Source organism: Dipodomys merriami, unplaced genomic scaffold (assembly GCF_024711535.1).
Source record: "Dipodomys merriami isolate MVZ:Mamm:240054 unplaced genomic scaffold, mDipMer1.0.p SCAF_10, whole genome shotgun sequence".
Classification (NCBI taxonomy): domain Eukaryota; kingdom Metazoa; phylum Chordata; class Mammalia; order Rodentia; family Heteromyidae; genus Dipodomys; species Dipodomys merriami.
The window spans coordinates 20,060,324-20,082,349 of NW_027202271.1; the positions used below are offsets into that span (position 1 = coordinate 20,060,324).

Below are 22,026 nucleotides of genomic sequence, written 5' to 3' on the forward strand. Positions count from 1 at the left end.
TGAAGGTATTTTCCTATGCAAAATAGAGAAAGCTCCAGAAAGCTCAGGAGCCACTTGGGCTCTAAAGCTCCCACCTTCTCATCAGCAATATCCTTGGGATGTTCCAAAAATAAAATGCTCAGATGAAGGCAACACTCTACAAGAAAGCTACCCTGAACTGCCTAGACCAGGTGTATATTTCTCAGAAAGTATGAAAAAAGGGCAAGAAACTGATATACTGGTCTACTCTATGCCTAACCTGAATCAATCTTAATTGGATATTTTTCTTCCTTTCCTCAAACTCAGTAGACTGCCTTAGTAACTAGCAAATTTGTTCCGTCATCATCCACTTCAAAACTATTATTGTGTGAAAGTGGTTCCTGTGAGAAATCCCCACAGGAACTATAGCATGAGAGGTTGGGGCAGAGAACTAGAACAAAGCTTGTGCACATTCATACAAGGGGAACAACATTCTCAAAGCAAGTCCTCAAGAGTCCAGAGATAATATAGGCACATTGCTCCCTCTAGTGGAATATCCTCTTCTCACACCTTTACACACATATGTAATGCAAAAATACAGAGAATCTGAAATTCTGCTGGACTAGCATTATTCTCTGAGGAACTAGTCAAACATTTCCTTCTAATAAGGATTTTTTTATTTTATTTTTTACAATTGACCAAGCACTGAGGGATTACTCACAGATTGAAGAACTCTGTTTAGAGGGAACTGCTGAATAAGAAACAGGACACTGAATGAAAATTTAACACTCAAACTGTAACTATTAACGAAAGTAGTCGTGGGGCTTAGGGTGTAGTTCAGTGGAAGAGCATATGCGTAGGATGCATGCATCACTGGGTACAATCCTCAGCATCCAAAAAAAGTCATAATTGATTATATACTTGCTCTCACCATATCAAATCTGGAAGACAGTAGCTGGCACATTTCTTTTCCCTTCTTTGCAATAACAAGCAGAAAGGTTTCCTATGGGGATAAGGATAAGAATAGAGCTCATCTTTATCATGTAATGCCATTGAAATGTCTATACAGTAAGGTTAGACACTGGTAGCTCACCCCTGTAATCCTAGCTACTCAGGAGGCTAAGAATCAAAGTTCAAAGCCAGACCAGCCAGGAAAACCCATGAGACTTTTATTTGCAATTAACTATCAAAAAGCTGGAAATGGGGGCTGGGAAGGTGGCTCAGTGGTAGAGTGCTTGCCTTGCATGCATGAGGCCCTGGGTTTGATTCCTCAGCACCACATAAGCAGAAAAAGCCAGAAGTGGCACTGTGGCTCAAGTGGTAGAGCACTAGCCTTGAGCTGAAGAGCTCAGGGAGAGCACCCAGGCCCAGAGTTCAGGCCCCACAACTGACAAAAAAAAAAGGAGAAAAAGCTGGAAATGAAGGTATGGCCCACACAGAGAGAGACAGAGAGACAGAGACAGAGAAGCAGACAGAGAAAGACAGAGAGGGGGGGGAGGGAAGGGAGAGAGGAAGGGAGGGAGAGAATACAGATCTAAAAAGAAAAAAACAAAACAAAAACACAGGAAAGGAAAAGGGGGAGGGTAATGGCTTAGAGGTTAAGGAAAACCAAGTCACCACAACCAACTTTCTCTTCCTCATATGTGCACAGGAAAGGGTTCTCATGGGTGAGCAACTCTTCCACCTGCCTTCTATCACAGATGCTGAAGCAGTCAGCATTCACTGGCAGAATACAGCAATCTACCTAGCTACTTTAAACAGAAGAGATCTAATATAGGATTGCGTGAATGAAGGACTGCAGGAACATATTAGATATTAAGCATCCCAATCTGAAAAAGGCCCTGCCGTCTCTGTGAGTCTCAGGAATCTAGAGACTCGGGGACCTTTTCTCCCAACTGCTGGCTTACGGAACACTACACCTCCATCGTGACGTGAGCACCAGGAAGTCACAACCCAGCTGTTGGTTTGGGGCCCACACATCTCACTCATGATCCATGCTAGAAAAATGAAGCCCCTTGCACCTCCAAAGTAAAACCTGGAGATCTCTACTGCCACTGCTAGTGAAAAAAAAAATAGAAAATTCTTTTCACTCTAGCTTCCAGCAAAAACGTGTAACAAGAAGGCAACTTCCACCTTGATTTTCCTTCCAAATACCTAGTGAATGTACTCTATAGTAGAAACAAATGTAATGTGCAGAGCCCAAGCTATGGCTCAGTTGGAAAACCATCATGTTTAGGGCTCCACTTCCACTTAGAAGTAAGGGATGCTACAAAGGCATTGGAAGTTGAGAAAACCATCATATGTCTGTCTCAGAAAACTTTTGCTTCTTAATATTGGACTCAAGTTGCCCAATAGTACTGTTAGCTAACACTGGCAGGCTTTTTTTTTTCTTTTAATGGGTCCTGGGGCTTGAACTCTCTGGGCTTGGGCACTGTCCCTCAGCTCTTCAGCTCAAGGCTAGCACTCTACCACTTGAGCCATAGCACCACTTCCGGTTTTCTGGTGGTTTCTTGGAGATGAGTCTCATGGCAATTGGAATACATTAATTGTGATATGAATTTCATTTCCATTTTCTTTTTGTTCCTGAAGCTGTCTCTAAACAAAACTACCATGACTCTGGACAGAATCAGCAATGAAGTAAACTTGCCTGACTGAGTTGAACCTGTTTGTTTCAACAATATAAAGTTCAAAATTCTACTTTGGGTTTTTTGGCAGTTGTGGAACTTGAACTCAGGACCTAGGCACTGTCCCTCAGTTTTTGTGCTCAAGCCTAAGAGTATACCACACTGAGCCACAGCTCCACTTCCAGTTTTTGAGTGTTTAATTGGAGACAAGAGTCTCACAGGACTTTTCTGCCTGGGCTGGTTCAAACGCAATCTTAAGACCTGAGTCTCCTATGTAACCAGAAACTTTCCTGCCTGAGCTGGCTTTGAACCGCAATCCTCAGATCTCAGCCTCCTGAGCAGCTAGGATTACAGGCATGAGCCACCAGCGCCCAGCTACTGGCAGGCTTTTGCCCAATGTAAATCCACTCGCTTCTCACAAAGGCCATGGCCTCTCCCCAAGAGAGAAATCTAAAGTCTTACCAGATACTTCATCCATTTTTAGGTGGTATTCATTTCTCTTCTGCTTCAGACACAATCCTACTTCATGTCCTATAAACTGTGAATGTTGTTATAAAGTGAACCACCACTAATACACACTACTTTAAAATGCAGACAAAAATTGATTCGTGTGCATAACTAAACATATCACAGCAAAGAAGGACAAACATAAGGCTGCTCACTATAATCTTTACTTCTACAACGATTCATGAAGTGGTAGTTGGTTTGAAGCTTCTTTCCTTCCTCAACTGTATATTTCTTTGGCTTCAGCCAGCACCAGAAATATTTTGCCTCATGGAGGAGACTCAAATCTTCTTTTCCTGACATTGTGTATCTTTGAAAGATCTGTGCTATTTTTGCCAACACGCACCCCAGATAAATCCCTGGAACTGGCGTTGGTCTTTGTTAGACTTACTATTTGTCTTTCCCTCCACGCCCCCTAACTATGGTTGGAATATTTTCCTCTGTGTGTATGTGCACACACTCATGCACACACACGCACACACACACACACACATACCAGTCCTGGAGCTCAAACTCAAGGTCGAGGTGTTATAGCTGAATGTTTGTCCATGAATTTGAATCATCGCTCCACTTCCAGCTTCCTGGTGATGAGTTGGAGATAAGGCTCAGATTTTCCTGTCTGGCTGACTTCAAACTATGAGCCTCAGATTTCAGTCTCCTGAGTTGCTAGGATCACAGGTGCCACCGGCACCTGGCTTTATTATTTTATTTTTGAGTTAACATATATTTATAATATGATGGGTTTTCTTGATGATACTTCAATACTTGCATGCAGTAGAATCCATTCCCTTCATTCCCATTTCTCTCTTCTCTTCTCCCCTGTTTTCTAGGTTTCATTATGTTGTATCATATAGCCATTTTGTTGGTGGTGGTGGTGGTGGTGGTGGTGTGGTGGTGTTTGTTGGTCATGGGGCTTGAACTCTGGGTCCGGGTGCTGTCTCTGAGCTCATTGCTCAAGGCTAGCAATCTATCACTTCGACAGCTCCATTTACAGGGTTTTGGGGGGTTGTTTGTTTGTTTGTTGTTTTGTGTTTCTTTTTTTGAATGGTTAATTGAAGAGTCTCACAGAGACTTTTCTGCCAGCTCTGGCTTCAAACCATGATCCTCACATCTTAGCCTCTTGATTAGCTAGGATTACAGGTGTGTAAGCCACCAGCAGCTAGCAAGCTATTTCATTTTTTACCTCCTTGGGTTCTGAATATGTACCTTCCTGCTTATATTACATAACAACAATCCTGTATCAATGAGATAATTGCCATCAGTCACTATCAACCCAACATGAGGTATCCTCTTTTTTGCTTGTGTTCAGGGTTAGCCTTAATTTCTAATTCAATCAAACCATAATTTTCTTCCCCAAGAATTCATTCCTACTATCTTGCTTAAGGTACAAACTAACTGATGTAACAAAGAGATATAATAATACAATGGCTGAAGCTGGGCACAGTGGCTCACACCTGTAATCCTAGCTACTCACAAGGCTGAGATCTAAGAATCATAATTTAAAGCCAGCCAGGTAGGAAAGCTCATGAAACTTTTATCTTTAACTAAGCACTAATAAGAAAATGGTGCCCAGACCATCTTTCTTCAAGCAGAGTTGACTCTGTTTACTATCAAACTTTTACTTAATGGGAATTATTCTCTTTTCTCTATTATTTCTTAGGGGCACCCCTTACTGGAATTGTAATTCCACAAAAAAAATCCATCTCTAATTAGCTACAGCAGATTTTGCAGCATTTTATGTAGGTTGGACTCAAATATCTTTCCTCTTCCATCAACCAGTCATAAAGGCAGTGCTGAAAGATCAGATTCTCAGATAATCTAGGAATGGGTATTTGTTGTGGTTGTGGTTGTGGTTATTGTTTTTTAGTTGGTTGTAAAGCTTGAACTCAGGGCCTGGGCATTGTTCCTAAGCTTTTTTGCTAATGCTAGCACTCTACCATTTTAAGCCACAGCCCCTCTTCAAGTTTTCTAGTGGTTAATTGTAGATAAGAGTCTCAGAGACTTTCCTCCCTGAGCTGGATTTGAAACATGATCCTCAGATCTCAACCTCCTGAGTAGCTGGGATTATGGGCATGATCCGCCATCACTCAGCTAGGAACAACAATGCAGATCAAACCTGCCAAGCAATCTGCTACCACTGCCAAGAGGGTGAAAGTAGAGCATCAGGAAACTGCTGGCTCTAAAACCCATATCATTTCTAGCTCTATCCAGGCCAGGCAAAAGGGGTACCCCAACCCTGCCTCTTCACATCCACTGGGCTGACATCTCAGCTACCACTGCCCCTAACCAGCCACAACTAAACTTGTTGGGAGAATCATCAGAATCATAAAAAGCACAGCCTCGCTTTGCTTCTTCTGGCTTTCATGTGCCCTGTAGATACTTCAGCTCAGCAGAAGCTAGATCATAAGTATGACCTGAACTGTTAAGGGGGTCGGGGAATGTAATCTTTCTTGACTACAGAATAGACAAGCATACATTCCCTTCCCCTTCCTCCCTCCTTCTCATCTCCCTCCCACCCACCCACCCCCCCACCCCCCCACCCCCCCACCCCCCCACCCCCCCCCCCCCGCCATCCCGTTTGAATGAGCAGTCAAAAAAATAAAAATAAAAAGGGTAGGCTGGGAAGGTGGCTCACATGCAGGAGGCCCTGGGTTTGATTCCTCTGCACCACACAAGCAGAAAAGGCCGGAAGTGGTGCTGTGGCTCAAATGGTAGAGTGCTCGCCTTGAGCTGAAGAGCTGAGAGACAGCGCCCAGGCCCAGAGTTCAGGCCCCACAACCAACCAAAAAAAAAAAAAGTCAAAAGCACCTTGTCTCAGCTATGTCTCAGTCTCTTTTAAGCTCTAAAGCAAGAGCTATGAGCAAAGCAAGGTCTCTGCCCCCCCCCTTTTAGCAGAGGAGACCTGCACGGCACACCCAAATAAGCAAAATACATCATTTTGATGGAAACAAATACGATAGAGAATATGAAGTAGGGTACCTTATCTTATTTAGGACTATTCAATAAGGAAGGTCTTTCTAGAGAGGTAAAATTTGAGCTAAGACCTCATTAGAAGTCTCCAGGGAAAGTCTAGGGTAAGAAATTCTAGCCAGAGGGGATGATATGCAAAAAGAACTTGAAGTGTGCTTAGGGAAGAGAAGAGCTGATATGGCTTTGGCAGAGCACACAACAATGAGGTGTTATTAATGTAGGTATGATTATTCAGATCTGGTAAGGACAACAGATCAGAAGAAAATTGCCACCGGAAAAAAAATAATCTATTGCTCATGATTCCCAAGAGCCTCTCAGTACCTGACCCTGAGATGATTGGAGGGGTGGAATTCTGGCCCAGAGCATCAGGACACCAATAATAGAGGCAGCTTAGAGTGTGGATTCTGTATTGGCTCATTTGCCTATGAAAATCATTCTTGCCAGAATGTGATGGCCTGAGAATTAACTGACCTTCTTATCTACGTGGGTTTGATTACAGAAACTAATAAAGTATTCTCTAAATAATGAAAAAAAAAAAAAGAATTAACTGACCTTGGGAGAGCCAGTCTCCCTAGTGTCACTGAGGTCTTAGATGTCAAAACATCAGAATAAAAACATTTACTGGTGGATCCTGGTGGCACACGTCTGTAATCCTAGCTACTCAGGAGGCTGAGATCTGAGGATTGTGGTCAGAGCCATCCCAGGCAGGAAAGTCCATGAGACTCTTATCTCCAATAAACCACAAGAAAACCATAAGTGGCACTGTGGCTCAAGTGGTAGAGTGCTCAACTTGAGCTGAAGAGCTCAGGGACAGCACCCAAGCCCAGAGTTCAGACCCCAGAACCAGCACCCCCCCCAAAAAAAAAATGCTTCTAATACACAGAGATAAAATTATTAGGACCTTACAAATCAAAGAAAAGAATTTGTATTATATTCTATTTATAATGAGAAGTTATTGAGCTACTAGAAGGGGTGGGGGTGGGTTGGTTGGTTAGTTGGTTGATTGGTTGGATGGTTGGTTGGTTGGTTGGTTTGGTCTCTGAGATTAGATCTCACTGTGTGGCCCACTTTGGCCTCAAATTCACAATCCTCCTGCCTCGGCCTCTCTACTTCTAGGAATACCAGAATATTCCATCATCAGATGGAGATTCTCTCAAATGGTGATTTTTATCAAATAGTGATCTCAGTAAAAAATAATACAACTAGAAGCATGGCTCAATGGTAACAGCACCTGCCTGGCAAGTGCAAGGATCTGAGTTTAAATCTAAGTACTGAAAAATGAGTTAGAGATAACTATGGAATGACAGAGGCAATGAAGAAAATGGAAGGCAGAATGTGGAGACACCAACTATCAACTAGAGGTCATCACGGATTGAGGCAAAGATCCAAGGGATTTCAGGTAAGACCTTCTTTCTACCCACAGACTTTTCCACCCTTGACCATCCATCTACCCAACCCTCCCAGACTGACCACATTTGGAAAGCTTAACACTGTACCTCTGCAGTGACATGAGAAACAACAGAGATTGACAGAAAAACTGGGACAGAGCAAGGGAAGAAGTGACATTGTCCAAAAAGAAATGTTCTCATTGTCTGACTTATGTAACTATAACCTTTCTGTACATCTTTACAAACAATAAAAATAAAAAAAATAAGGGCTGGGGAGTTAATTAAAGAAGTGAAGGACCTTTACGATGAAACTTTAGAAACCTAAAAAAGGAAATTAAAACAGAATGTAGTAAGTGGGAAAACTTCCCATGGTCCTGGATTGAGAGGATTAACATTGTGAAAATGGCAATACTTCCCAAGGCTATCTACAGATTCAATGCAATACCTATCAATTTTCCAACCTCATTCTTCAATGAAATAGAAGAAGCAACCCAAAATTCCATATGGAACAAGAAAAGACCCAGAATAGCAGAAACATTCATTATCAGAAAAAACAGTGCTGGAGGAATATCAATACCAAATTTCAAACTCTACTACAAAGCCACAGTAATCAAAAGAGCTTGGTACTGCCACAAGAACAGACCTGAGAAACAATGGAATAGAACTGAAGACCCAGAAATAAACCCATAGACCTATAGCCACCTAATCTTCGTAAGGGAGCTAAAAAATAAAAATGGAAGAAAACTTCTTCAGTAAATAGTGCTGGCAAAATTGGTGAAACACCTGTAGTAAACTAAAGTTATATCCTTATATAGCACCCTGCATCAGAATCAACTCCAAATAGATCAAAGACCTCATAGTCAAAGTAGACACCCTGAAAACATTACAGGAAGAAATAGGAAAAACTCTAGGGCTCCTTGGCACAGGCCAAAATTTTCTTAATAAAGATCCAGCCGGACACTGATGACTCACGCCTGTAAATCCTAACTACTGAGGAGGCTGAGATCTGAGGATCACAGTTCAAAGCCAGGCAGGGCAGAAAAGTCCATGAGATTCTGATCTCCAATAAACCACTAGTTAACTGGAAGTGGAACTGTGGCTCAAGAAGTAGAGTGCTCACCTTAAACTGAAGAGCACAGGAACAGCGCCCAGGCCCAGAGTTCAAGCCCATGACCTAAAAAAGAAAAGACCCAGAAACACAACAAATCAAAGAAGGTTGGACAAATGGGATTCCATGAAACTGCAGAGTTTCTGCATGTCAAAGGACATAGCTAGCAAGAGCAATAGAAAGCCTACAGCTTGGGAGAAGATCTTCACTAGACATACAACTCACATGGGTCTCATATCTAAAATATACTCAGAACTCAAAAAACTAAATCCCCCAACAACAAATCTTCAACAAAACAACTGCCCAATAAATAAGTGGGCTAAAGACTTAAAGAGAAACTTCTCTGAAGAGGAAATAAAAATGGCCAATGGACAGGTTAAGAAATGCTCAACTTCTCTAGCCATAAAAGAAATCCAAATCAAAACAACATTGAGATTCCACCTCATCCCAGTCAGAATGGCTATAATCAGGAAGTCTAACAACAAGAGATGCTGGAGTGATGTGGCCAAAAGAGAGCCCTATGTTGGTGGGAGTGTTAACTTGTTCAACCACTTTGGAAAGCAGTATGGAGGTTCCTCAAGACTCCACATAAAGCTCCCCTATTACCCAGCAATCCCACTTTTGGGCATTTATCCAAACAATCACAAACAAGGCTATACTAAAGCTACCAGCACAACCATGCTTATCGCAGCATTACTTACCATAGCTAAGATATGGAACCAACCCAGATGCACCTCAGTAGATAAATGGATCAAGAAAATGTGGGATATTTATAAAATGGAATTCTATGCCTCTCAGAAAGAATGACATTGCCCCATTTGTTAGGAAAAGGAAAGACTTGGAAAAAAATTATATTGAGTGAAGTAAGCCAGGCCCAGAGAAACATAGGTCCCATGGTTTCCCTTATTTGCAATAACTAAAGTCTATGTCTAGAAAAATGTCAAAAGCTATGTACATATGACCATATAAGATGATGTTAAGCCAGTAAGGTGGCTCAGTGGTATAGCACTTGCCTAGCATGCATGAAGCCATGGGTTCAATTCTTCAGCACCATAAGCAGAAAAAGCCAGAAGTGGCACTGTGGCTCAAGTGGTAGAGTGCTAGCCTTGAGCTGAAGAGCTGAGGGACAGTGCCCAGGCCCAGAGTTCAGGCCCCAAGACCAACAAAATAAAATAAAATAAAACTAATAAAAATTCAAAATAAAAAGACAGAAACCAAACCCTTATGAGTCCACATGCAGCCTGACAGGCCAGGCCCTCACTAGAACACTTTCTCTAAAGCAAACTCTAAATCCATCCATACCCCCTGAATGCACCAGATCTCATTAGAAAGCAACTGAGCAGGGCACACAAAGTGACTAAAGCATGCTTCACTGAGATGAACTACAAGAACTGGACAGGAGATCCACATTTACCAAGCAGGCAGAATTCCACAATCAGGGATAAACTTCTCAGGAGAGTGTCTACACATGGAGGGAGAGAGACCTCAGGCCTCATACCATCTGTAACCAAAGAGACCCTTCCCTGCCTCTTGGGAGTCAATGGCTATCCAGGAGGGGAAAGGAAGAAGGACACAGAGTGGCCATGGGAAATGAGCTTAAGATGAAGAGGAAGAACACATCTGGCATTAGGGACTGAAACAGAATTATCTGGTCCATAATACTTCCTCAGCTCATGGTTCCCAGGGAAACCCCAAGAGTCAAGGCCTTTCAAATCCCCAGGGGACAGAGGCTCTATACCAGCTAGAGAATAACTGTGGGCACCACGGAGGCTGAGACTTACAGAGGAGGAAGAGGGAGCAGCAGAGACTCGCATATGACCCATCCCTCTTGTGCTGACTGGGTGACCATTTCCATCTCCTCTGGGTGGGTAAGTGTCCCCCACAGTGCTGCTTGTCCTTTCTCTGACAAGACTAGACCCTTCCAGGCACAGGACAGGAAGAAAAGCACTGGGTAGAACAGGACCCGCTCAGGCCCTTAGAACCTCTTTGTGTGTAAGGATCCAGTATCTGTCCCCAGTCAGGGAAAGAAAGGATCAAGGAGAGACATTCCAAATCCCTACTATTCAATTGTAGAGGTATGGCTCAGGTGCCTATAGCCTTGCTGGTTAGAGAGAAGGGCTGGGGAGAAGAGAAGGAGCATTAGATAATTTCTGCCAAGTAAACAGCATGTAATAGAGCAAGGCAATACAAACTTTTGTATTGTACATAACACCAACTTTTGATGTGTGGGCTAAGTAGATATTCTGGAGGTAAAGAAGCATGGGGTGATTATATGATGTGTGATGGAGGATGGAAGATGGAGGATGGAGTGAGTGGGGTGAGGCAATAGGTAGTAATTGTAACACTGTCTTAAACAAAGACAGTCATAGCCGCCATAATGGTTGTGGTAAGGTCACTTAGATTATTGGTCGCCATCTCAGTGCCCACAGAAGAGCTGCCTGTATCCTCCTGTGAGGTCCCACACCCTTTCCAACACCCATGTGCATACACATGTGCACACACACACACACACACACACACACACACAAGCACTCATGCACATACACCCACACATACATATACACTTCCTTTCACGCACAGTTCCCATTAATACTGTAGGCAAGAAAAGAAAGACATCTGGGCTGGGCGCTGGTGGCTTCCGACTGTAATCCCAGTACTTAGAGGCTGAGATCTGAGGATTGTGATTCAAAGCCAGCCCAGGCAGAAAAATCCATGAGGCTCTAATCTGTTGTTTTTTTTTTAAAAAAAAAAAAAAAGCCAGGGGCTGGGAAGGTGGCTCAGTGGTAGAGTGCTTGCCTTGCATGCCTGAGGCCCTGGGTTCGATTCCTCAGCACCACATAAGCAAAAAGAAAAAAGCCGGAAGTGGTGCTGTGGCTCAAGTGGTAGAGTGCTAGCCTTGAGCTGAAAAGCTGAGGAACAGTGCCCAGGCCCAGAGTACAGGCCCCACGACCAGACCCAAAAAAAAACTAAAACAAAAAAGAGCCAGAAGTGGTGCTGTGGTTCAAGTGGTAGAGCCCTAGCCTTGAGCACAAAGAGGCTCAGGGACAGCACCAGGCCCTGAGTTCAAGCCCCAGAACTGGCACCAAAAAAAAAAAAAAAAAAAAGAAACTCAAGTGCCATTGTCTCTGTGTAGATTGTCTCAAAGGTGACAGGGCATTAGGAAATAAGAGAATTTGAAGAAGGAAATTAACATATTAGGAACTGGGAAGTGAGGCTCTGGGGAGCAGGGTGAGGAAGCACAGATGACCCAGGAGAAACTTGCCTCTCCACACTCATGAATGACCTCTGAAGACAGAATTCAACCAGATGCTTTTGGTGTAGCAAAGACGGGATACACCAGGCCAGGTCCACCTTGGGGAGAAGAGCCAGGATGCAGGAGCATCCCAACCTCACTCATGGAAGGAAGTCAGCAATTATCACTCACATGTACCAGTAAAGGAACCCCAGTATATATGATGAAAGGACATATTCAGTGACTATCCACATATTCAGTGACAAATTCCACTCCTGGTTATTGATCCTAAGAGAGTACATTAACAAAAGCAAATCAAGATATGCACAACAATATCATTTGCACCAGTCTTTACAATGCCAAAACATGGGGCACTTAAATTTGAAGGGGGATCTTGAGACCTCCAACTCAAGCTTGCTCTTTCCCTTAATGGTGCTCTTGCTCTCACTCTCTCACTCCCTCTCACTCTGCCACTTCAATTTGTTTTCAAAGGTATGAGAAGGTTTGCAAAATGTTAGTAGAAAATTCAACGGACTGAATTATTACAAGACGTTTTTAAATTTGTAGCAGTACTAAGGTTTGAACTCATGTCTTTCTACTTACTAGGCAGGCACTGAGCCATACTTTTAAGCCTGGTTTTTTAAGAAGCTCATTCAGAATACTATGTAAGTTTATAGCAAAATACCTACAACAAACTCTGGGAGAGTAAGAAGGCTAAATACTAACTATACTGTGATTACAAATATGTAAAATAAGTTTGTGGGGGGACAAAGATGTGATGGCAATTTACAAGAAACAAGAAGTCAACTAAGGTGATAAAATCACAACTTTATTCCAAATGTTACTACATTTTTTTTTTGTCAGTCACAGAACTCAGGACCTGAGCACTGTCCCTGAGCTTTTTACTCAAGGTTAGTGCTCTACCGCTTTGAGCGACAGGTGTACTTTTGGTTTTCTGGTGATTGATTGGAGATAAGAGTCTCACACAAGCCAGGTGCCGGTGGCTCACGCCTGTAATCCTAGCTACTCAGGAGGCTGAGATCTAAGGATAACAGTTCAAAGCCAGCCCAGGTGGGAAAGCCCGAGAGAGACTCTTATCTCCAATAAAAACCACTAGAAAACCGGAAGTGGTGCTGTGGCTCAAGTGGTAGAGCGCTCGCCTTGAGCTGAAGAACTCAGGGACGGCACCCAAGCCCAGAGTAAAAGCCACATGAGCAACCCAAAAAAAAAAAGAGTCTCACACAGACTTTCCTGCTTGGGTTGACTTCAAACAATAGTCCTGAGTAGCTAGGATTACAGGCTGAACCACTGGCACCCAGCTTAGATGTTTTAATTTTTAAAAAGTAATATTCTAAGGAGTCATTACTCCTATTCCTACATAGAGAGAAACTCTCTCTCCCTCTCTTTCTCTCTCCCTTCCTCCCTTCTTCCCTTTCCTGTCTCTCTCTCCCTCCCTCTTTCTCTCCTCTCTATTAAACCTGCTTTATCATTTTCTTTTTTGTTTGTGCTTTGTTGGAGGTTTTTTGCCAGTCCTGAGGCTTGAACTTAGGTCCTGGGCACTGTCCCTGAGCTTCTTTTGCTCAAGGCTTAGCACTCACAGTATTTTTCTAAACAGCTGTCAGTAAGTTGCGAGCCCTGTTACATGGAAATATATGACCCTAAATGCCACAGGTTATATAATTTCTGAGCATTGGGAGTGTGCAGTACTGCCATGGGGCAGTGGAACTCCATGGATGAGTGAGATATTAACATTAACATAATAAATAGGAATGGTCTGGGGGAAGGGGCCACTGGCAGTGCACGGAGGCCTACCAGAACAGAAAATGCTGGGACACACAGCAGGTATAGCTGATCACTAGGACCCAGACAAGGGGAAGAAAAAGAAACCAGAGCCAATGCCAGAATGCCCAAGCACAATGTAATTGGACAGTATTATCACTGTCAATCACTGTGATGCATTACAAGCCACACACACACACAGGTGATCTTTAAACATCTTAAACATCTCACTTGCCTTGGCCTCCTGTGCCTAAGATAGTCTTGGGTGTGACCTCATTTGTTGGGGTGTGAACTTCGGTCTGGAAAGTTCAAAGGGCACAGCACCTCTACCCAAAGTGCAGAGCTGGGGTCTCTCCACATGGGAGCGAGGCCTCAGACACAGGACCAGCACTTGGGGAACTGGGGAAAACATACTGTATAGACAGACTTTGGAGTCAAGAGGTCTGGATTCAAATCCCAGCTGTGTGGATCCCTGGATATTCATTCCAATGAGTTCTTTAATCTCTGAGCCCCAGAGTTTATCCAAGGTGACAATACTCTCGATTGATTTAGAGAAAGACCGGATGGAGAGCACTTTACCGGATAACCGAAGCGCTGGTTATTTCTAAACCAATAATATCTTGGCTGTGCTATAGCTTCTGGCCTAACGTGATGGCTGAGGAAAACAATACTACAGTGCCTGAATTCATCCTCCTGGGATTCTCTGACCTCAGGGCTCTGCAGGGCCCCCTGTTCGGGGTGGTGCTTCTGGTCTATCTGGTCACCTTGCTGGGCAACAACCTGATCATCCTCCTCACCCAGGCCAGCCCCGTCCTGCATTCCCCCATGTACTTCTTCCTCCGCCACCTCTCCATCGTGGAGATCCTCTACACCAGCGACATCGTGCCCAGGATCCTGGCTGATCTGACCTCCCCGCTCCCCCGGGCCATCTCTTTCCAGGGCTGTGTGGCCCAGATGTATATCTTCATCGTCCTGGGCATCTCAGAGTGCTGCCTGCTTACAGCCATGGCCTACGACCGCTACGCAGCCATCTGCCGGCCCCTGCACTACTCCATCCTCATGAGCCGGCGGGCCTGCAAGGCCATGGTGGGCACCTCCTGGCTCATGGGCATCATCACAGCCACCACCCACTGCTCCCTCATCTTCACCCTGCCTTTCCCCAGCCACCCGGTCATCCCCCACTTCCTCTGTGACATCCTGCCGGTGCTGAGGCTGGCGAGTGACGGGAAACACAGGAGCGAAATCTCCGTGATGACAGCCACTGTGGTCTTCATCATGGTCCCCTTCTCCCTGATTGTCACCTCTTACGTGCGCATCCTGGGGGCCATCCTGGCCATGGCTTCCACCCAGAGCCGCCGCAAGGTCTTCTCTACCTGCTCCTCTCACCTGCTCGTGGTATCCCTCTTCTTTGGGACAGCCAGCATCACCTACATTAGGCCCCGGGCAGGCTCTTCAGTCACCACAGATCGCATCCTCAGTCTCTTCTACACAGTCGTCACACCCATGCTCAACCCCATCATCTACACCCTCCGGAACAAGGAGGTAACAGGAGCCCTGCGACACATGATGAAGAGACGCGTGCCCTCCCCCTAAAGAGATCCCAGGGTGTCTACTCACTCACTGACTACTGCTTATCAGGGGCAGCACAAAACCCCAGGCTAAAGAATACAGTGACTCAGATGGGTGGGCTGCCAGTGTCCCGTGACTGTAATCCAAGCAACTCAGGATGCTGAGATCTGAGGATTGCAGTTCAAAACCAGTATAGGCAGGAAAGTGTGTAAGACCCTTATTTCCAATTAAGCACACACACACACACACACACACACACACCAGAAAATGCCAGGAGCAAAGTCCTCAAAAGCCTCCGCCATGGCTTGTGCACCAGCCTTACAACAGAGCTCTCCATCAGTGTTTCCTGGGGTGTCCTCTATTGAGGGAGCCGCAGAAGACTGATGGAAAAGGACAGGAGGTTCCAGGCCTTGCCTCTCCTAAGCCCCACACACCATTACCACTTCCACATGCTCCACACTCTCAGTGAAGAGCCATAGCTACAACAAGTCGTCAGTAATACTGCTCAGAGAGCGGTGGGAATGCTGACTCCCTCACCCTCCATCTCACCTCGCGGGAGGCCTCACAAGGACTGCCTCCAGGCACGGTTCTGTGCTCATCTCAGCCTCCTCTTCAAGCTCATTTCCACAGAGTCTTCCCTACCCAGGAAGCTTTCTAACGTCTCTATGACTTTTCATGAGCTTTTCTCTGATGTTCCCAGTGTACATCTTACCTGCCAGGTTCATCTGGAAACCTCCTATTCTCCTCTAAGACTCAACTCAAGAAATTTATCCTTGAGTTTGGTTGCCAGTACCTCACACCTGTAATCCTTGCTACTCAGGAGACTGAGATCTGAGGATCAAGGTTCAAAAGCCAGCCTAAGAATGAAAATCCCTGAGACTGTTATCTCCAACTAACCAGCAAAAAACCAGAAGTGGAGCTGTGGTTCAAGTAGTAGAGCACCAGCCTTGAGCCAAAAAGCTAAAGGAGAACACCCAGGCCCTGAATTCAAGCCCCAGGTCAGATAACAAAAAAGAAAGGAAGGAAGGAAGGAAGGAAGGAAGGAAGGAAGGAAGGAAGGAAGGAAGGAAGGAAGAGAGAAATTTATCCCTGAAATTTTGCCCAAAATATATTTCATTATTCTCTGCTTCATGTCACTACTATTGTAAGTTTCTGGGTAATAATTAGAATTCTCCCCTATATTTTCATCTGGTCTTAAGCTATTAACAACCTGAATATAAGAAAAGAGGACTCAGTCCCTAATATTCTCTAAGTGATCCAATGGATATTGACCACCATAATGAACCTCTCAAGTCTGATTTTGTTTCTAGAATCATTTCATCAACTCTGAAGCGTTAGATAAAATTCTGTTTATTAACTGATTAAAACCCTGTGTTCTCATTGGCTCCTAGTGATATCCAAACATTGTCAACCCCACCAGATTCTCCTAAATCATTGCACTGTTCCTCCTTGAAGGATTCCACAAGAATCCACTTCCCTGGCCCCACCCTGGACTTCTGACATCCCCATGACAGTAATAATCTGTTCTACACTGGAAGATCTGCAGGCCCCACTAGGCCAACTGCTTGGTCCCGTAGGCCTTCACCAGCTCCTGGGCCGAGTAGGGCACTAAAGCTATGCTGACCTGGAGAGCAGACATCTGACACTCAGCCACCCAATCTGTGGCCCTCTTTCAGCAAGTTGCCTGCCTAGAAGCAGCATCTGGTTCCTGGTAACAGCAGTTGACTAGTTTGGATTTAAGAGTCACTGCTAGAAACTTGGACTGTGACCTGGTCTCCAGTCCTCTCCAAGTCTTTTTGAACTGCTTTCTATTTTATTGATACATTATTTTCTGCTTTATCATCTAAGCAGCCAAGGTTTAGGGGATGGCAGCAGCAGAGGGAAACTTTAACCCTGATGTACCAGGCATGAAGTGGTCCTGACCCTCTACAGAAAGACGCTAAAGAGAATCTTGGACAAACAGAAACAGGACCAGGAAGCCCAATCATGAACAGCATTCTGATATTCAGAAACTAACCTACAGTCTCTGGGTCCAAAGGACTCCTAATCTAATGCAGGTTGGGTAGAAGCATGGAGTGAGAGAGAAAACAAACTAGCAGAAACTTGTAATTATGAAGTAAGTATGCAGATGTGTGGGTTCGAAAGTTGATGATTCATGGCAGGATGGGGCATTCCAGAAAAACTTCCTAAAAGAAGTGGCTCTGAGCAGTTCCTCCAGCCTCCCTTGATTCACAGGTAACACTGGAATAACACGGCAGGCAAACTGAAGAGATCTGGAGACATATGGAAAGGGATTGCTGCAACAACAAAAAATTATCACAGACTTTTCACTATGCGATTATAAAAAATTAAAACAAGGGGACTGGGAAGGTGGCTCAGTGGTAGAGCACTTGCCTTGCATGCATGAGGCCCTGGGTTTGATTCCTCAGCACCACATAAGCAAAAAGAAAAAAGCCAGAAGTGGTGCTGTGGCTCAAGTGGTAGAGCGCTAGCTTTGAGCTGAAGAGCTGAGGGACAGCGCCCAGGCCCAGAGTTCAGGCCCCACGACCGGACCCAAAAATTAAAAATAAAAATAAAAGCCAGAAGCCAGTGGCTCACACCTGTAAACCTAGTTACTCAGGAGGCTGAGATCTGAGGATCATGGTTCAAAGTCAGCCCAGGCAGGAAAGTCAGTGAGACTCTTATCTCCAATAAATCACTAGAAAATCAGAAATGGTGCTGTGGCTCAAGTGGTAGAGCGCTAGCCTTGAGCTACAGAGCTGAGGGACAGCGCCCAGGCCCAGAGTTCAGGCCCCACAACCAGACCCAAAAAATAAAAATAAAAATAAAAATAAAAGCCGGGAGCCGGTGGCTCACACCTGTAATCTTAGCTACTCAGGAGGCTGAGATCTGAGGATCATGGTTCAAAGCTAGCCCAGGCAGGAAAGTCCATGAGACTCTTATCTCCAATAAACCACTAGAAAACCAGAAGTGGCGCTGTGGTTCAAGCGGTAAAGCTTGAGCTGAAGAGCACAGAACAGTGCCCAAGCCCAGAGTTCAAACCCCACGACGGACCAAAAAATAATAAATTAAAAAATAAAAATAATAAAAATAAAATACCAGTGGGTTGTCAGTGGTTCACACCTGTAAATCCTAACTACTCAGGAGGCTGAGACCTGAAGATTGTAGTTCAAAGCCAGCCCAAATCTGAGAAAGCCAGAAGTGGAGCTATGGGTCAAATGAAAGAGCAGCAGCCTTGAGTGGAAAAAGCAGAAGGCCCAGACTTCAAGCCCTAGTAGCAATACAAAGATAAATAAATAAACTAATAACATAAGACACATAAGGAAATCTTAAAAACTGAGTTTATATAAAAATTTCCCTATGGGGCTGGGAAGGTGGCTCAGTGGTAGAGCGCTTGCCTTGCAAGCCTGAGGCCCTGGGTTCGATTCCTCAGCACCATATAAGCAAAAAGAAAAAAAGCCAGAAGTGGCGCTGTGACTCAAGTGGTGGAGCGCTAGCCTTGAGCTGAAGAGCTGAGGGACAGTGTCCAGGCCCAGAGTTCAGGCCCCACAACTGGACCCAAAAAAAAAAAAAAAAAATTTCCCTAATCCAGTTGGCTTCTATGAAGCAAACACAGTTATGTGTTTATAGAAGATGTCGTGTTTGAAAATGGTTAATCTCCTCCTTCGTGGTGATGCTCACCATAGAAGAAGATGGCCACTCATAGAAGTAGTTAACTTTTAAAATGTGAAACTTCTTCAAAGCCATTTAGCGTTTCTCAGGAGTTGAAATTATAAATAATTTACTTTCTTTTCTGTCGCTGAAAAATATATATTAATGCTGAAAAGTGTTGTATTGCTGAGAAGTGAATTTCTTATCCAACCCTAATTTTTCAGTGTCTTTCAGAATGTAATATTGATGGGGCTCTAAACGTTGAGAATGTTCATGCGTTCAGGCCTGCCATCATGTGGCCTGTTAAGTACCTTGATAGCACATATCAGTAGAAAATGGACAGAAGTATCTTATATATGTTGGCACATACATAAGAGTCTGGGGCTAGGAAGGCAACCCAGTGATAGAGTGCTTGCCTTGCATGCATGAGAACTTGGGTTCGATTCCTCAGCCCCACATAAGCAGAAAAAGCTGAAAGTGGCGTTATTGTTCAAGTGGTAGAGCACTAGCCTTGAGCTGAAGAGCTGAGGGACAGCGCCCAGGCCCAGAGTTCAGGTCCCACAGCTGACAAAAAAAAAAAAAAAGAGTCAATAAAGAGAGAGAAACCTTCAGGAGACCCTGGGAGCTTCCCATCCTCCAACTCCTCCACTCTTCGGGCTGCTCCGTGTGCCTCAGGCCTGTGGGAAAGCCTGTGGGCCCCACGTGCACAGTGGGCACAGTGGTCCACACAGGCCAAGCAGTGAGCATTGCTCATTTTTTCCCACCTGTGAGAACTTCAGGGAGTATCACCAACCTCCACTCCTGAATGGCTTTTTCTTAAGAAGTCCCAGGCAAGGCCATTCATGGCCACTTGCATCAGAACTGGCGGGGGAGAAGGGGCGTGTCTGTCTATTCCAAGACCCTCATATGAAGAAACTAGAAGCTAGGAGAACATTCCAAATACATGTGACCCACAAACAGGCCATGCTGTACCCTTCGGGAAGATGGTGTTCGATACATTCAGACAGAAAATACCTTGTCAGACTGCATGCCGAGGCGTTACTAGGCAGCAAAACATCCCCCTTGTTACTCATAAAGCTAAATTGCAGGATATGGCTTGAACCTTAAGGCCAAATGAACTTCCTACACCCCACATTTACCACTCACCCCAAGTTACACAAATCACAGGTCACTCCAAATGAGAGTGATTTGAAGGAGAAAACAATACGTGAAGTCAAAGGCAAGTTAGCCTGCAGAAAAAACGCCAAAGGATTAAAAACATGCCCTGGACAGTCTCATCAGTAAGTCCCTCTCCAGCCCATGAAGAAGTGGGAAGATCCATAGAGAAAGACAGGAAGTGTTTTTTCCCTTGTTCCTCCCGGAAGGGGAATGAAGCAGCCTTCACCTTGCAGTGAAGACTCGTCCTGAGTAAAGGTCATGCATGACTTTCTGCAAGATCATTCTAGGTTAAGCGTGAAGAGTAGCTGACAGAAGCACAAAAGAGATAGAGACTGTGTACAGCTTTCTTCAGCTAGCAAGCTGGGAAACAGGTAACTAACTTGTTTCCAATTTCTAGGGTGACATTTTTAACCCTCTAACCTAGAATCTTCCTCTGACAAGTTGAATTGAGAGCAAGGAGAGAGATAAGAGTAAATAAAAAGCTAAGGAGAATAAACACAGGAACAGGAAGAAAAAAGGGAGATTAGCAACAGAGAAATAATGGTAAGGCCTTCCTCCATCTTGGCTATCCAGCTACCTCCGCTAATGGCATCTACTTTGGTTTGGTGATGAAGAGTTTTGTGAAGGACAAGCTCTGAGCCCTTCCTCGCCAATACCTACAGTCCCTGCCTGACAAGCCCTGACCTTCCCAAAGTCCTAGAGATGACCCCTGCCCTACACCTGGATTCATATGCAAGCCATACAGAGCAGAAGAAAGGGTGCAGTTGGTGTTGGTGAGCTCCGTGGGGAGTTCCAGGCCCAGGAGCGCCAGCACCAGCACCAGCACAGCACCAGGGAAGTCTGCAGTGACTGGAGTTGGCAGCCCCAGCAGCATCCTAACCAGGCCACCCCTGTGGTTTGACCTTGGCTGAGGTTCTGGTTCTCAGTGTCTCTCAGTTCCCAACCATCTTTAAGCCTGGTGGTCTAAAAATTCCTTTCCACCCTGTGAGCCACCAGAGTCTGTTTTTCTCCCAGAATTGCTCCTTCCCTTTGACTTCTTTCTCAGCACCCCAGGGCACAGGCTCTCTGATCCTTTCTGAACCATTCCCTCCTGCCTTGTACCAGGAGCTCCTGTTCCCCAAGACCTTCTCCTCCAAACCCCGCACAGCTCTCCGCTACCTCTCCACCATGACACATTTTATACTTGCCAGCAACTTTAGACAGGGAGTTGTTGGTTTTGTTTTTTTTTTTTTTTAAGTGGAAATAGTCCAGGGTTTTTTAAACATCTAGAAATCTTGAAGAATGTTATCATTGAGGCTTATGGGACTACAAATGACAGGAGCAGCAATCATAGTACTAACTGAAATGCGTCACAGCTTTCTTATATCTATTTATTTATATATTAACAAGTGTTTTGATTTTTTTTATTGTGAAAATACCGTACAGAGGGCTTACAATTACATGGGCAACGTAACAAGTGTTTTGTTTCGTTGTTTTTTTTTAACAATCTCCTGTATGCCAGACACTCTGCCTGGTCCCAAAGAAACATGAAAAGCAACAACAGTGGCAACGCAGCCAGTATGGGACGCTGCATGCTAGCAACAATAGAGAAATCACAAATGAGGAAGTTCAGCCCGGGAAATGCAAAGTGACTAAGTGAAAGGAAATGACAGGGTAAGGCCACATCTAACCCTCACTACAGCTGTGATAATCACAGAGACTCATATTCATGATTTAGCTAAGGAGGACCAGTGTTCACGTAGGAACAAAGAATTGAGGCTCTGGTCAAAGAGTTCATATAGGAAAAAACTACTTCTGGGTGGACTTCCTTCTTTCTGAATAGGGGTCATCCCAAGCTCTTTTCTTCCATCCTCACCTCTAGCCGCTGTTCCAACATTGGCTTGGTTAGCACCTTGGAAAAAGGTTGTCAGATTTACAAGTAAAATTGCAGGATATCTGGTTAAAATGAGCTTCTGATTAACAATGAATTATTTTTTATTCTAAGTCTTCCCAAATATTTCTCTCCTCAGAAAGGTAAAACAGACTGAGTCATTTCTTGATAGATATTTCAAGGGAAATGCTAGTATTAAAAACTTATGCGTTGCC

At 44.5% G+C, this 22,026-nt stretch overlaps 1 protein-coding gene across 1 annotated transcript; it reads left to right on the top strand.

Moving 5' to 3' along the window:
• The first annotated feature begins 14,214 nt into the window (after window positions 1-14,214).
• Window positions 14,215-15,156, top strand: Or10p1 (olfactory receptor family 10 subfamily P member 1). The gene has a single exon (XM_070036433.1). The coding sequence runs from the start codon at window positions 14,215-14,217 to the stop codon at window positions 15,154-15,156; it is 942 nt and encodes a 313-aa protein (XP_069892534.1).
• The last annotated feature ends 6,870 nt before the right edge of the window (window positions 15,157-22,026 follow it).

Coding starts and splice junctions, on each gene's coding strand:
- Or10p1 (XM_070036433.1), top strand. CDS start 14,215: ATGGCTGAGGAAAACAATACTACAGTGCCTGAATTCATCCTCCTGGGA.